The sequence below is a fragment of the Astatotilapia calliptera genome, chromosome 3 (genome assembly GCF_900246225.1).
Source record: "Astatotilapia calliptera chromosome 3, fAstCal1.2, whole genome shotgun sequence".
NCBI classification, from domain to species: domain Eukaryota; kingdom Metazoa; phylum Chordata; class Actinopteri; order Cichliformes; family Cichlidae; genus Astatotilapia; species Astatotilapia calliptera.
Genome location: NC_039304.1, coordinates 15,769,616 through 15,786,847, shown reverse-complemented (window position 1 = coordinate 15,786,847; position 17,232 = coordinate 15,769,616). Strand labels below are relative to the sequence as shown.

At 42.8% G+C, this 17,232-nt stretch overlaps 1 protein-coding gene across 4 annotated transcripts in view; it reads right to left on the bottom strand.

Moving 5' to 3' along the window:
- The window catches only part of LOC113018693 (regulator of G-protein signaling 12-like), a 44,171-nt gene continuing 26,939 nt past the window's right edge, over positions 1-17,232 (bottom strand). For all 4 annotated transcript variants that reach the window (XM_026161995.1, XM_026161996.1, XM_026161998.1 and 1 more), the window contains 13 exons: positions 17,096-17,188; positions 15,278-15,421; positions 14,474-14,656; positions 14,235-14,382; positions 13,412-13,509; positions 13,000-13,191; positions 9,823-9,896; positions 9,581-9,707; positions 9,053-9,149; positions 8,731-8,786; positions 8,156-8,267; positions 7,367-7,918; positions 1-1,173 (listed from right to left, as the gene is read on the bottom strand). In XM_026161995.1, the coding sequence (XP_026017780.1) occupies positions 890-1,173; positions 7,367-7,918; positions 8,156-8,267; positions 8,731-8,786; positions 9,053-9,149; positions 9,581-9,707; positions 9,823-9,896; positions 13,000-13,191; positions 13,412-13,509; positions 14,235-14,382; positions 14,474-14,656; positions 15,278-15,421; positions 17,096-17,188 (2,160 nt within the window). In that variant the 3' untranslated portion in view covers positions 1-889. The remainder of the gene's footprint in view (positions 1,174-7,366; positions 7,919-8,155; positions 8,268-8,730; positions 8,787-9,052; positions 9,150-9,580; positions 9,708-9,822; positions 9,897-12,999; positions 13,192-13,411; positions 13,510-14,234; positions 14,383-14,473; positions 14,657-15,277; positions 15,422-17,095; positions 17,189-17,232) is intronic.

The window sequence follows — 17,232 nt, the reverse complement described above, 5'->3', positions numbered from 1 at the left end:
TTGAAAGTAGAGCCATCGAAGCCTTTTAATTGTTCAACAATTAGGACAACCTCACAACCACAGAAGCAGAAAGTACAGACGATAGAGGTACTGTTATGTGTCATCTGTACAACACAGGAAGACAATATGAACAAGAAATAGTCAAATATCTAAGAGTCCTCTCCTAGCATGTGGTCCTACTTTCTAATCAGGACACGTAAAACAAAAGTCAAGCTTTACTTTCTAGATTTTTAAATTATCATTGCTATTTCAATTGCATCTCACAACTTTTCTCAGCGCAAGACTAGCAGAAAAAGGTAATGGGTGGACAGTTAATTGGGACTTTAATGTAAAACTCAATATACCCAAACAGCTTAACAGCTTATTAAATCATTTGGTGATGGTTTCGAAATTGTTATCAAGAACCTGAACAAGCGTTTTCCTGAGCTTTAACCTTTTGGTTTCCACCACCAGAAGGCTGCCGGTTATTACATTGTTTTTTTGTTTAGAAGATGTTAAGCAGCTTCTTATCAAGCAGTGTCCTGTTTCTCAGTCATTTCCACTTTTTAAATTGTGTACAATTATTATCAACTGGTACCCCAAAGTGAGTTTCAGGCTTCTTCTGTGGTATTATTATTTAGCCTAACATGGCTCAAAATAGTTAATTATCAAAGCATACCAATAACAAAACATATCACTGTCCCAAAATTACAACCGGTACTAGAAGTCAACAGGATGCCTGAACTGTTTTTAAACAAATATACAATATCCATCACCATAATATTGATGCTTTAGTAAAGAAAACTGACAACTTGTACATGCAGCACATTGTTCGACTACATCTCCTCAAACAACAGTCGCTCAGGCTTTAAAAGTGCAGCAGTGGGGATGGGGGGGGGGGGGGGTCCCTTTAGACGATGGTGGCCTTGTAAAGATCTGTGTTGCAGTCCTGGCCCTCCGGTGGGTTGCGGCCGTTCTGGGGCATCTGGGCGTTTCTCATTTTGCTCTGGCACTGTCGCAGCTCGGCGACATAGCCCTGAAAACTCAGACTCAACTCAGAGTCCTCACCCTGGGATGTCTCCGCTGTTCCTTCTTCTAGATGTACTCCCTCCACATCCATCACCTCCTGAATGGTATGTGCAGCGTTGGCTTTTTTAGGAGGTGACTTGGCATTAGGTATCGTTTCTGTCGCCTCTGTGCAAGGGAGAGAAAAACAAAGCAAAACATGGAAGATATAAGATAAATTGATTTAGAGACAAGAGATACTTGGATATTGCAGATGATGGGTGGGATGGCCCATTCTGCATTCAAATGATATAACATCATAAGGAACCATTCACTGTACTTTAAAGGGCTGTCCACCCAGGAAGTTACTAGCACCAACATGGCAACCACAGACCACCAAAAGTGACATTCAGTAACTGTAAGCGACAGAGAGCAAAATTTCTGCTAGTGAATGCAAAAAGTAGGTAGATGCCAAGTTAAACCTTTCTCAACTTTGAGGTGTGAGATTACCAATAAGAATGAAGGACAAGCAACCAAAGCCTGGAATGTCCACCAGTGATCACCCGTCAACTAAAAAGCAGCCAATAGGCAAATTGCTTCTAGTGTGAGCGCCCATGTCCACCAAGTCCACCAACAAAAGATCCTGGGGAATAGTTTTCTAACGTTATATGCAGGATGGTGTTGGGAAATGAATAAGCAGACCCAACAGCCAAGTAATCATACTTCTTTGAAGTCCACTGCCTCAGGCGCACGTGTAGTTAGCAGTAGATGGATGAGCCACAAAAAAAAAAAGAAAAAAAAAAAAAAGGGGAGACACATGGATGTCCACACGGACCATCACTCTGTCTGATCCAAGCAGAAGGTATAATCACGCTTGAGAAATCCTACTACTCTGTAAGCTACACCCTCTTTCTGAAGTCAATGCAGGAAGTGCTAAAAAACCGCAGTTCCATTAATGGCCACTTGGACCTGACTCCAATCCCCAGAGACTGCCATGTTAAACAATTTGGTCTCAGCTAATTTCCTCTTCCTGACAGCATTTCATTTTGTTTTTTTGTTTTTTTGACAAATAATGTACAAACAGCCGGCCTGAAAACACTGCACTCCATTTTCAGTGGGTAAATTTCAAGTATTAACTTATATGTTAGCACTAATTAGCAGCTATCTAATTAGCAGCTATCTAATTAGCGCGATGTGCAGCCACACATTTTGTGCAGTTTCGCAGCTTGACAACCATGCTTGCCGGTGTTAACCAATATTCAATAACTTGATAATTTGTTTTGTCTGGGTAGCTACTTCCATCTTTTTGTTACAGTCCGTTTACACCGGGCTCAGTGCAGCTCCTCTTACCTTATACTTTATATGTTGATCTGTTGTTTAACAGAAACACTGAGTGCAGCTTTAGATAATCAATGTGGTTTCCAAAAATGTTCATTTACACAGGAGTGACTGCACAGATGTGCAAAACTATTCATTCTTGGCCTTCACATCTCTTTTACCTCTTATTACACTGGCTGACGGCCAGATGTTTAGCACAGCAATGCCAGATTTCAAAAGCACTCAAGCAAAATCTGTCACACCGTGCGAGTGCACATTTTAACTCCACTTTGCTTGATTTTAAGTTGAATAGTGGGCTTGTTTTTTTATATTTTAAGCATTCTATAGTTGTGTAATCATCCCAGCTGTTGTCATGATAGACTTGATGACATAACCACTTCTGCTTAAACTTGCTCAACTTTATAGCTGGTTCGTCAGAAAGATCGGACTAAAAACTGACAGGATTATATGCTGTACAGTAATTCAGTGCAATAAAATCTGATGCGACACATCTGAACATTACTGTCTTTATTTCCTTTAACCCCAGAGATGCATGACTTCATCGCAATACCCCTACAGGATAATAAATAAAACATGCTCAAACTTCCCCTCTCTTCGCTAATGCAAGCGCACTCAAGAAGCCACAAAGCCAGCGTTTCTTTTTGATGCTGGTGTTACAGCTATGGGTGATAAACTTTCCACATCTCATGTGAACCATGTGGCCTCCAGAGACTGTAAACACACGGACATAAGCACTACACTTCAACACACAGATGCTCTGAACTCGACTGGCTGTTATTCGTTGCTGTCCGATATATATGTAAACACTGTCAGTGAGCTCCAACAGCTGACCTTATGTAGACCCAGCAAACCTATCTATCCTGCAACAGCTTGAACAATCATACTTGGGGGGTGAGGGAGAAAACCTACAAGTACTTTTCCGGTTGTGTAATAGTTTCCAGCACTTGCGTTTGCTGGTTTACCTCATTTTGCTTACAAAGCATTTCTAGTGTTACTTGAATTTTGCTTTGCTTGCTAACAGGGCAATACAAGTGGATTATGTTCAGGCCAATTATTAAATAATAGTTAATGGCTATTTTACGCAATCTATAGAATGTGAGAGAAAATAGTGAAGACATAGGTTTTCACAAACCCTACCTTTAATTAAAGTCTTATTCTGTTGGTACAAAATAATTTGGGGGTAATTCAGTCCACAATCATAGAAGAGGAACGCAGCAAACCCTCACACCTACAGATAAAGTTTAGCCTGGCTGGAACAATTAATCAACTATAAAAATTAATTCATGTCAAAAGAATAATGAAGTCGCAGTTTGTTTTAGCTCTAGTCACAAACTAGAAAATTTGGGAAAGGCTTCTCTGTTCTCAGCCCCCACTCCCACAGTGAGGTTGTTAATATCGCAGTTCGTTAAAGACCACTGACTGAGCCACCTGGCTTTGTACTGATATGGTAAACCTTTTAATATTACTCACAATAAACCTACAAGATAGGGTTTAAATATGGTTTTTGCTTATAACATAAGCTTTACTTTGCTTAGTCATGGGAGATCAAACTCATGTAGCCATTACTCAAATGTAATTTCTGGACCTGGTGTGTGCACTTCTACCATTTACACATACACGCTTCTCATGCATGGATTCAGTGGTGTGCTTGCTGATTGGTCTGCACCATGTGATAATGAGGCACAACTGTTTAACATGGCCATTCCTCCTGTGGCAACTCCTTTCAGCAGCCATGGCGGCAGCAGGACGCTGAGCTCAAGAGCCAGAACAGAACGGAACCAGCTCCAGTCCTCACTTAGTCTCCCTGCAAAAGATCCACATCAAGCCCTCCTCTGACCGCCAGATGGATGCTAAGGCAGGCCCGGGGATCAGCAGCTGTCTGCTTCGAGGACAGAAGACGAAGAAACGGGTGAAGCGGGCTTGAAGGACAGCTCAGTGGCATGGTGCCTCAGGTGCAGGCAGCTGAAATCGAGTCATTACAAAGCACTTTGTAATGCCCTGAGATAGAGTCTCAATTACCCCAAGGAATCCTTTAATCTTCCCTCAGCATGAGTGTATAAGAAGAAATAGAAAACTCAAGACAAACAAGCTCTTGTCGTGAACTTGCTGAATTATTCACTTCTGTAATTTATTGCTTAGTATTCAGACAAAGATGGCCGCCTGTTCTTGTTTATGAAGGGGGCAGCATTATTGTTGACTTAACTAAACACACTTTAAATTGAGTCTGAATCAGTGCTGTGTAGAGATACACTGTGTAATGTCGCCCCCTAGTGGGCATTCTATTCCCCACAGAGCCGTGGAGTAAGAGGGAGCATCAAGTTCAGCCCTGGTTCTCCTTTCTGATTTTGTCTTTTATAGTTTAATTAGGGCTTTAATTAAACTATAAAACTATTAAACTATAAAACTAGTACCCATTAAAGGTACTAAAAGCTTCAGATCACTGAAGAACTTTAGCCTTCTTTTGGATTCAAACCATATGCAGTTCAAGATATTTGTGTAACTGTCATGTGTGCACACTGGTGACTTTCCAGTAGAATTAGAGGAAATGTGAAAAATGGTACCGCGTGATGCACTTCTGCTGCTGTAGAAAGGATGTCTTTGACTTTCTGCATGGCATTAAAATGAGATCCATGTCAAGCTACCAAAGCAGCAATTACTGTATTCTTATTCTCTCGGAACAGCAGAGGGCGTCAGTCTAACAGTAATACAGAAAGCGAGGAGACATCTCTGCAGTGCCTGAAGTCAGCAGGATGACAGATAAAAGAAGAGGAACGCTGCTACTGCACAACATTGGCTTCGCTGCAGTTGGAATTAAAGATGCAACTGTACTCTGTGGGTGGTTTACTTTGTCTTAAACTAAAGAAAGCCAGCGAGCTTAACTTTCCACCCAAACTCAAATGTAACAACTTCATAAAGTCCAAAAAGTGAGAAAGTGAGAAAGTGGAGGCGTTTTAGCTCGCTGTAAAGATCCCAGCACAGCCTCGGTGATACCAAGGTGGCAAACTGCGCTTAAAGCGTGGCCATACCGAATCACTGCTCTGCTCCCGTTTTAGCAAGCAAGAGAAAAGAGAAACGGAGAGAAAGAGGCAGGGAGATAGATGAAAACCAGTAGTGACAGTTTCTATCTGTAGCTCAGACAACTCGTGGATAAGGTTACCATGGCGCCCGGTGGTGGGAAGAATCAGCCTGATGTGCTTAGCAACCAGAAAAGAGGAATGAGGCTGTATGAAAGCTGAAAAAGCTTCGATTTATCCTCCTCGTCTTGTGTGGGTAAGCCCTGCTTTGCATTAAAAGCGTAGATATGAAGACAAGGCAATAAGGTCATGTTTGTGCCCCTTTAAAAAAGTGCTTTGAGGTGCATCAAAAAGAGCAGCCGGAGCTGCTCTGTAGCTGGAACACAGGAGTGTGGTTATCTTCTTTTCTGACGACTTCACAGCGTGTCAGGAAAGGCTTCAACTCGAAGCCGCGATCATCACATGTAGGATATCAAAGCAACACTGTCACAGATCAAATCACTACTTCACTTCACATAGCATCACAGACAACACACACATATGCACGGAGGAGCGGGGAAAAAAAAACACATAAAGGCGGGAAATGTGTGCGAGAGATGGCCATGCACTCAGAGCACGATGAACCAATGCCGAGGCAAAGCTTTGCAAACCCAATGCGAAACCCACACACACGCGCGCGAACAGCAGTGGCTCAATTTAAAGAAATAAAAGCAATATGTGTTATATCATCAACAACAGCAACAACAAGAAGCAGGTCGGCTGAGCAACGACACAGAATAAACACACACCGAGAGATCCTAGGAGTAAAAAAAATAAAGACACCCAGCGAGCAGTGACACTTGTGAAATGAGCGCGCACGAGGAAGGACACGGAGGAGTGGGAGCTGATGAGAGGAGGAAGCCACTAGACAAGAACAACAACAAAAAACAGAAAAAGAAAAAACTAATTAAACAAAAAAAGCTAAGAGAGAACGGAAGGAGGCATGTGGAGGTGGAGAGGACAAGCGGCGGGTGGCGGGGAGAGAGAGGGGAGGAGTGGGGGGGAGGGACTGATCTGACAAACGTGTAAAAAGACAGACGAGAGTGATTTCCAATTCTAACATTTATTAGATCTATTCAATCACAGGTACAGAGATTATTGGCAGTGATTATCTACAAACAGGCACCTAGAGAGCGAATGAGCCTGGTAAAGAATGACAGGCACTTCAACAATGTCACCAGCGCCAAGGAGCACTTGTCCTCCAATGACTAATAATTTTTCACCGTTGCTCAAACTGCTACAGCATGAGCTGTTTAATGGCTCACCGGATTTGTAGCATTGCGTAAAAAGAGAATGAAAAAAACATCTAGCTTTTTGACACGGACATTGTTGAATTGCTCTTAAGTAGAGGAGGTGGGATGGATAGGGATACAGCATTTATATGTACCGACTGTTAGGTATTTGCAGGTCCAACACTGTGCAGCAGTCTGGCTCAATTTTCTTTTTTTTGTACATGAAAGCTGATCTTTTTTTTCTCCTCTGATTTCTAATCTTCGGTACAACATCTAGCGTCCACATAACTGTCAAATATTGATCATTAATCTCTACGCATTGTGTATATTTCATTGATATTCAACAGATCTGCAATCAGTCACATTTTGCATGCACCCAAAAGGACAAAATATATCACTGGAAATCCGCTTATGTCAGTCACATGTTCAACTCAACAATTTGTGGCGAGGGAGGTGATATACAAGTAAACGTTACTCACGGAACAAAATACACAGGTCATTATTTACAGATCAATCTTGAGTAGTGTAATCATCATGATCAATCACACACATGCTTTGCTGAGCTTGATAAAGACGAATCAGGCAAACTGAGAAAGAGTCGATATCAATTTGTCATTAAAGTGCATCAGAGTCAGTGTAGAGGGAGTTTTATTGTCAAAGTGGTCCTGTTCCTGACCACACACATGCATGTACAACACACACACGCACAAGCACACACGCAAACACACCGAGTGTTAGGTTGTTACACTGTAGAAATACCTGAACTGGACTTTCCCTCTTCACCCGTGTCTTTAGCCTGGGAGCAGGGCGGTGGCGGGGTGAAGTTGGCTGCCGGCAGGCTGCTATCGAAGGACGACACAGGGGATGGTGAAGGAGGCAGCAGGGTGGGGCTGCTGATGTCGCCTTCACCGATGAGAGTCAGGTCGGTGTTGGCGTCCTCCTCCACGGTGCGGAGGGTTGGACGGGTGTCTGAGGGCCGGAGGATGGGGGACATGTGAGTGCCGAAGGTTGGGTGGCGTGGAGGGGGCATGAGGCACCGCCTGGAGTGTCCGTTCGCACTGGAGCTAAGAGAGGAGTCGAGGCTCTCCGAGCGTAGGCTGGAAGTGAGGGGGCTCCGGAAGGGAATGCCATTCTCTCGAACCGGCTTCAGGGAGTTGGGGGTGGAGCAGGCCAGGTCGGAGGACACGGAGACAGAGGAAGTGGGCGGAGTCAGTCGCAGGAAGTCGGGAAGCACTAGGTCGTCTTTGTTCAGGAGACCACGCTGGTCGTTGGCTCGGGTGCTCTGCGCCCGGCTCAGCAGCTCAAAGAATTCTGGAAAACAGTTCAAGCACATTTCCTCACTTGAAAGTTTCCACACACACGCAAGAAAAGGATTAGCTGGGTGTGACGTGCAGCAGAGCAACCTCGCTCCTCTTAAGAGAAAAGAACCCTCGTGGAACTAACAAAGACACGAGTTAGTCTTAAAGGCAAAGCAAAGCTAAGAATTCCACCACAAGTTGAAAAAAAGAAAAGAAAGAAAGACAAATAAGGAGAAAAAGGGGGATTTACCTTCAGCTTCATCTATATTAATCTTTTTCTGTTTTCTCTTATCCCTTGGGAGTGCTGAGTCTGGTCCACTTGGCCTCACAGAAAAGTCCTTTGGTGCTGACCTCTCATCTCCCTGCAGATTCAACAATAACAAGGCACTCTATTAAGGGGATGGAGGGACGATGTGGTGTGTGGGGAGGTCGTAAGGGGTGGGGTGGGATGGGGGCGAAGCTAAGCAGTTTGTCCAGATTTACTGAGACCTTCAGGTAAAGATGAGCTTGGTCCATCTGTCGGCTGTGTGTCTAAGGACCCTGATAGAATCCAGACTAAGCAGGATCTGCCTTCATATGGTGCAATAACTCGAGCGGAGAAAACAGGAGCGAGTGAGTCAGCCATAGGCAGTGTTAGGGAGAGGAAGACCCCAAAATAACAGTAATAATAATATAAAAAAAAGGAAGTAAACACCAACTGATAGCTTAGCATTGGCTCAGTGTTAATAATGTTATTAAATGATGTTGCAGAAGCAGCAGCAGAAAAAGACAAAAACACCACTCTTTTTATCATTGTGTGAGAATAAAGATGTGACGAGTACTCACTGTCGCAGAAAAACTCCGGGTTGGGTGACTTTTTAAGGAGGAAGACTTGGATTTGTCTATTTGAGAGAGAGAGAGAGAGAGAGAGAGAGAGAGAGAGAAACAGAGAGATGTGTACATGAAAAAGTCATCGGGGTGAGAAACTGATGAGGAAGAGCGTGAGACAGAGAGGGGAGGAGAGGGTGCTTGAGGCGTAATGAGAGAGACGTCTTGCAAAAACTCGTACACGTTAATCAGCAGGATGACTGAGGTGGGCGTGATTTACATTTTTCTGGTGCCTTGATGAGAAAGGACAAACCAGTTTTGTTTTCTTGTTCCATTCTACCTTTGACTGAACAGGGATCTGCTCGCTCCAGCACAACTCGCAGGCCGTCCAGACTCGATATGGGGGCACCCAGATCCAGAGGCTCAGTCTCGCCGCTCTATTATAAAATAAAATTTGAAGGTCAACATGTTAGTATCCTCACCTGTTGTGCGGAAATCTAAATACTGCTGCTGCGCGTGTTCCTTTGCTTAGTTTATAAACCACCTTTCAGCTCTGGTCTACTGTATAATACAGTTATAATGCCTGGAAACCCACAGGACTAAAATAAATCTGACAGGGGTTTAGGGGGAGGAGTAGAGAGTCGGCATGTTTGAGGAGTGTCGTCATTCTTAATTATAGCCCCGGTGTTTCGTCTTAGCAGGCTGGGCTGAGTCAGAGTGCTAACCACTGTGTAGAGATGGAAAAGGATGCGGTCGTTTTACCCCCCTAACCATGATACTCCACCCTGTGGCACAGTCACACACTACACAGGCTGCTGTCTGGACACACGGGAGCTTCAAAAGGATTAAGGCACTGGAGACAACTTACTATTTTGGCCACAAGATCAGCGAGGTGGAGACCATATTTGGCCACCACGGGCCGCAGGACCTCAGTGACTGGCTTGGTCGGCTTGGCTTTCAGCCCCACGGAGCGGTTAATGGGCACCAGATCCAACCTACCAGTGAGCCGAGAGCATCAAAGTAAATGTGACAGCAATGAAAGCAGAAACGCAAAATGAGAAACTGAAGGCGATTAACAGACTCAAGGGAACACTGATCGGTTGTTCATACCTAAACAATGTGCGCTTCTCCAGTCTCAGGTCTCTGGAGCTTAGTGTCATACAGTCTTGGTCCAACACTAAAGGCTAAAAGGGAAAAAAAGCATAAAACTGCACATTAGCAGTACGTAAAGAGCCAGGATCAAACACAGTATTGAGCGCTATAAACAGCAATGAAAAAAACAAATTATCTGTAATTCTCTTTTTGATTCACTTCACAACTTATATTTGCTAACAAGGACTCCTCAGGTGTGCTGTACCCAGATATTTAAGTGTCTGGATATTGGAAGTATTTGTTTTTTTGTAAATATGAAAAATATCTGCCATCTTAGCTCGAGTACAAGGCTTCTGTTTCACACTGAGCACTGATCATCACACTTCACTTCACCTCATTCTCGCCGTTATTAGAATCAGTGACTTTTCATGCACCTCTAATGAGCTGCTGTTAAAATTAACTGCCTAGTGAAAAATCTTCTGCTTCTTTCTCTTTCCGTCATCTTTTTACAAGGTCACACGGCCAAGATCGCGGCACATCCATCATCTTTTTTTAAACAATATTTTTGTTGTTTTTGCAGCAGCATACAAAGATTTGTTTTCACAGTAATATGCAGCAGTAGTAAAAACACTCCCCCCCTCACCTTCCACCCCTGCTCTCTCCCAAACCTACATCAAATAAAAACACATAAAATGTGCATACATTTGTGCAGTATGTGGTATTTATACATCCATCATCATTAAACTGTGTACACTAATTTTGTCAAGATGACATAAAAATTATAAAGTCACAAGACACACCCCGGCCTGCTGAAGTTCCTTTTTCAAGGTAATTATTAGACATGGCACATACCACTTTTTTATGTCCGATACCAATACCGATATCATAAATTTGGATATCGGCCGATACCGATATGAATCCGATATAGTGTTTTTTAATCAATAAAACTGGTTTTTTTTATATCTTGCTGCATTTTGTATAAGTTAATACTCAAGTTTAAATAAACAACAACACTAAAGCTATTCTGTTATACCTGTATGCAAAAAATACACTGCACCCAAAATATTTCATAGTTCAGCAACACTGATCAATCTAATAAACTTAAACCTGCACCATCCTCCCTAATCTGGTATTTTAAAGAGTAAGCAACCTAACCAATAGGGTTAGTCATCGGGGTGAGAAACTGATGACCCCCCCCCCCCCCCCCCACCTCATGATGCTTAATCGATGTAATCAACTTTAATTTGATGCAGTGTGAAAAAAAAAAATGGACAGATATCAATTATTTTTCAAGAAATATTAAATAGATTCAACATCTTTCTTCAACATAATTGCAGACTGCACAGATGGTACCTTCACAAAGGAAAAAGTACTATAGCTTACTAGGGTATATATATATATTAGACTTAATAGTTACTATATACAGTAATGGACTTCTATACATTTTACATCAGATTAAAACTTTGGGTGTAAGATTCAGATAATTATTTATTAAAAGCGAGACATCTTAAATGAGAATAAGAAAGAAAAGTATGTCTTTGTGCCCCCTTTTCCCTGTTCATGCCCTATCGGCCCCCCTGGCTAAACTTTGCTAGATCCGCCCCTGCACAGTTACCAGCCGTCAGGTACATAGAAAAAGATCCTCGAGTAGAAAGTAATATTAAATACATTCTAACAACAGATTAAACGTGCTGCTGTTGTTCAGCCGCTGGTTTCCTCTTTCTGGCGCGAAGTGGGCCAAAAACAAAGAAGAGAGACGGACTCACGACAGAAAAGCCGATCAGCTGATCATTAATCAGTTTCATGATTGAAGTAGCAGCAGGAGAGGGAGGGAGAGAGAAGAGGCAGTCGCTCCATATATCGGTTGTTAAGCTTAACGCGGGAATGCTTTACAAACATTCACTTGCTTTACTTCTCTCTGGGTTAACTTCCTCGGAGATGAAATGCCGGATTGCTAGCGAGGCTACAAATACACACAGCTGCTCTATCACGTGACGCACACTGCTCCGACATGTTATGAGCCGAGTTACACCATGTCGCAAGTTTTGTGAGGTGCTTTTTTGATATTTAATGGATCGGATTACATTTTTTATTTCTCTCTGATATCCGATCCAGTAATTTAGGTCAGTATCGGACCGATACCAATACGCAATATCGGATCGGTCCATCTCTAGTAATTATGTGCATTTTTGTTTTGTTTTGCTTTTGTAATTGTGAAAAATGTCAGCTTGACACTCTCCTCATTCAAAGTAATGATTATCATGTTCACTGTTTCAAACTTCATCAGCTTTTACTGAATAATTATGGGTGCCCCAGCTTATATTAGAGAGAGCCTGACAGATATATCAATAGGGCTAATACTTCTTTGGGGGGTTCCTGGAAGCACACCTGCTTCATTATATTATTAAGCATGACACAAGCAATCCTTTATCTTAAAATTAGATTTTTGAAAACTGGGTTTTGGCATAGATGAGCTTCTCAGAAGGCCGATCATTTTCTGATCAATCGGTATCAGTATTTCTAAAGGCCAATAAAAGACAATTTTAAGAGGTTACACACTTTGTCCACAGAGGACACATTGGAGCATCCGTATTGGCAACAATTTTAGAACGCCACAAACGCAACGATCAGCTGATCCCAGCAAAACAAGGAGTGTAAATGAGTAATCTGTGAATCGTTGTAACAAGATTACGTTTAAACTGCGTTGTCATATTATGTCAGTAAGGAATCACAAATATTTGCACATAACAAATTTTAGGGAAATACATCTGTTTCATGTATCTGAAATTAAAAAGAAATATTTGCCAACATATTGGCTTTTCAAGTAACCGAATATTGGTATTGGTATCATTCTTAAAAATCCTATATCAGTCAGAGTAAGCAGTAAACAGAATGTGACCCCTATGTGAGATACTGTGTTTCTTCTACCCTTTCTTTGATGACTCTCAGATAGTTTTTTTGTAACCAAAGCTTTGTCTTTTTCCTTCTGATAAGTTCTACAGAACTCAAAAGTCTCTATTTGGGAGAGCCTCACCTCTAATGAAACAAAGCAACTCCTAAAGGCTACATTTTATTTTCTTAGTGTAAGCACAGCTGAATAACTCCGCTCAAATTCTTTCTGTAGCAGTGCTTAGCTTACTGGGACAGCAGCAGCAGATGTACGGTATGCAGCATTTGACAGCAGTTTGTTCTCACCTTGTCTCCTCCCACGAGGAAAAGGTCAACGGCGGCAACGTTGACACTAATGTTCTGGCAGAGTTCTTGGAGGACTTCCCTGATGGAGGCACCTGGCCGAAGGCTGACAGAAGAGCAGGAGCCGTTGGGTAGCAGCACGCTGCACTGTTTGGGAGCACGTTCCCACGCTCCAACCGAGTGGCGATTATCAGACTATGGTCAAAGAATTAAAAATAAACGCATATATAAATAAATACTTTTTAATATTATAAATATATATATATATGTGTGTGTTTTTTCTTCCATGTGACCCATAAACAAAAAAACTCCATGGTCTGAGAAGTATATAAAAAACTGCTGCGGCCCTATTATAATAGCTTCACCAGACACTGAGCTCTGTGTTGCCATGGTGACCTGTCCATAGGAGTCTTACCTCAATCTTGCCAGCGGAGCAGGAAATGGGCATCTCCAGACTGGTACCGGATGACAAGGAGCCCTGGGACTCCCTCCTCCCATTACTGCCCCAGTAATCTGCACAGCGCAGTGCAGAGTACGACAGATTAGTGCACGTCAGAGAGACATGAGCGCACTGCTCATTTTACATGACACTTACAATATGCAACACCGACGTGTAATATGACTAATAACAGTGTTTCAGTATCGAAGTTGGTCACTGGAAGATTTTGGCAAACAGAAAGGCGCGTTTTATCAAAGAGAATAAATAAAGGATATGAGTGGGAGTTGGAGTTTCATTTCAGGACAAATGCATTTAGAGAGAGTGTAAAATGTATATTTAGTCACATTAAGTAAGAACAGAATCGAGTTTTTTTGCACACAACTGGCATGAGAAAGAAACTACAAGTAATCATTACGGATGTAAGCCTAAAAGTCAGAAAATGGAATTGTAGATTAAAGTTTATGGCCAGTCTTAAATAAAATCAACCCAAAACATAATAACAACTTAAAAACAAAACAATAAAAAAAACACTAAGACTATCATTTAAACCCTTCCTTGGGCCTCCTCAGTGTGTCAGGACGCAACAAGTATGTTTTTGCCAGGGTACCAGTGGTATGTCTGTGTGTTTCTCAGTGTGTGAGAGACTTCCAGCTGTGTTTCTTCACTTCTACCCTGCATGTATCTCACTCCAGCCCTGGAGCTGGCACTGATTTGGTGTCTTATTCAAGGACAATTGAGCACTGCAGACGTTTGTGTCGGGGACGTTTGAAACATTCACCGTTGTCAGTTCACTCCTTACCGAGGTTAATGTCTCCGATGTCCTTCTTCTTTGGACCCTTCCCAAAGCTCCTGTTGCGCGACCAAGAGAAGAAGCCACGTTTCTTGTCGGCGCTCTCGTCTCTGCCGTCTTCATTCAGTGACCTCCCTGAGCGCTGCTTTCTGACGTCCTGTGGATTGGGAGGCAAATAGACCCGTTATCAGTCAGTCTGGACAACAACCGCACAACTCCGTGAGAAGTGTCTTTAATAAATGCTATACCTTTTTGGGGGTCGACAGGGTGGAGCGGTCAGAGCTGGCACTGTGCTTTGAGGGGGCGGGGCTGCAGGGGATTTGGTAGGGGTCCGGCAACGGCTGACCGTCCATCTCAGCACGCATGCACTCCTGGTAGAGGGAGGACTTGAGGAAACGCGAATAGCTGTCAAATTTCATCAAGTTGAAGATCTGCGGACGTGGTGAGAGGGGCCGATGAGTAAGACATCGCAAGTGAGGATTTGACCAAAAAAATACATAAATAAATAAAAAGAGAAGAGAAGATGTGCAATAGACAAAAAGCTGCTAGTGTTAACATATGGTTACAGCTCATGTTTTGACAGCAGCCTTAACGGTTAAAATTTAATCATACTCATGTGCACACTGAAAATATACAGATCTCTGACTGTGTGTCTATGGGGCTGTGTGTACAGTATGTGCTAGGTTCTCTGTGGGTGTATGCCAGTTTGTGTTTATCTCTCTGGTAAAGCCTCAGAGCCCTTTTGTAAACAAATGCAGATGGCCACCAAAAAAAAAGCCAATATGCTTGTGCTAAGTGACTAAAGGCTAGATGAGAACAGAACCCCCTACTGCACGCAGAATCCCTCCTCCATTAATACTGTCTAGAAAAAGCTTGATCCTCAGCTTGATACCGAACAACTGAAGAATTCAAATGAGGTTCTCACAAAGGGCCTGTCACTAAAAGTCAAACTGTTTGTTGAATGTTTTGATTACTGCGGGAGCACCGCATTATTTATCCGCTGCCTCATTTGGAACACTAATAAATAAACTCAACAGCTGTCTCGTTGCTACCTGTAGCTGCTGGGTCTTGAACATGTCAGGCCTTGGGGAGGTTAGCACGTCATCGGCCAGCTGGGCTTGGCTGTCGATGTTGACCGGCATGGTGGCCTTGCTGGACAGGAAGCTGTTATAGATCTCCCCTGCTCTCTGGGACAGCTGCAGGAAAGAGAATTGTTGAGAATTTGTGATGAGTGTGTGTGTTATGCTATGCCACAGTGACGCAAACACCATCATGCTTGTTTTATGGTTTGTTTAGCGATCCCCCCCCCCCCCAAAAAAAAGGGTATGCATCTAATGGAAACATGCTTGCATGCAGTCCTTAAACAACCCAGAACCATGCAGCTCTACATAGCTTGAAGGTGATTGGTTGAAAAAGTGGACGGAAACAGGAACAGGGGAGTTAATGGGAAAAAGCACAAAAAAAAATCCAAAATAAGACCAAAATAAAGCATGAGAAGCACAGATGGTGGCCGCAGCACTTTTTTTGACTGTTTTTAACACTTAGTTTCACTTCAGCTCTTCGCATGTTATAAGTTTGCCCTTTTCTATGGCTGGCTGAAGGACCAAAAATTTTACTTAGCCCACATACTGGCTGTTTGTGACACTGCCCCCTAGTGCAGTAATCAGCTACAACATGTAAGCGATATCTGTTACAGTTAGACGTATGCACAACTCTTTTTAGAACCTTTCTTGTAACCTGGGTAAGTGGCTTATGTCTTTGGCAGCATTCATTTATACTTTTGCGCGCTCTTAATGACCTTGTGCTTATGTCCAAGTGTTGTATATGCAGCGCCAGCCACAATAAAAACAAATCAAAATCCCGGGACACTGTTCTTTCCGGGGTCCTCACTTTTTCTTGTGCTTTTTTCCCCCTGTGAGCCTTCATAATGAGGGTATGACTTCTTCCTTATACTAAAGTCATTGTTGATAATATCTCAGTAATAAAAGTGCAATAGTTGCGGGTTGCGTAGATGCGTTGATGTAGTTACATTTCCAGGTACGTGCACATCAGGTCATGGCGTAAGTTACTTTGTAGGGTCTCAGGGGGGTTACCTAACTATGATGTAGATTCAACTGTAAAGCCGTCTGTAGGCAGTGCATACGACCACACCATGTTAGAGCCTTCCCCCTCTTTTTGGTTTCCCTTTCAAAATAAAAGTACATTTTAAGAGTCTACATCAGCTAAGTGAGCAGATTCGGTTTAGTCTGAACCTTTTAGAGAGAAGTAGGTAGATTAGCTAGAGTAGCTGAATCTTGAGTCACTGATGTAGATCAAAGCGATCGTGGCTCAAGAGTTGGGAGTTCGCCTTGTAATGGGAAGGTTGTCGGTTCGAGCCCCAGCTTGGACAGTCTCGGTCGTTGTGTCCTTGGGCAAGACACTTCACCCGTTGCCTACTGGTGGTGATCAGAGGGCCCGGTGGCGCCAGCGTCCGGTAGCCCCAGGGTGGCTGTGGCTACAATGTAGCTTGCCATCACCAGCGTGTGAATGGGTGGATGACTGGATGTGTAAAGCGCTTTGAGGTCCTTAGGGACTAGTAAAAGCGCTATACAAATACAGGCCATTTACCATTCAAAATAAAAGCTCCACATACGTTATAGGAAATTAGCAGTGTGCTTTAAAGTATGCTAGACTGTCAAGCTAAAAGAGAATAAATAAATAATACTTATTTTAATTGTGTGACAAATGATTTACAGAAAAAAAGAAAACTCAGGTCTTAAACACTTCATATTTTTTAGTATGACCTTTGGTTAAAGGGGATAATCCAACAATTCACAGTGGGCCCCCAAACAAAACTGTCACAGGATCTGCAGCTGCACACTGTAGCTTACCTGCTTTTTATCTGTTGCAGGGACATGACTGAAGTATTCACAGGCCTGCCAGAACAAGATATTCTCCTCGCTGAATTCTTTCTTGAGAAATTCCTGTGGAAACACACAGTAAAAGAGGGTTTTTTTTTTCCTCTGTC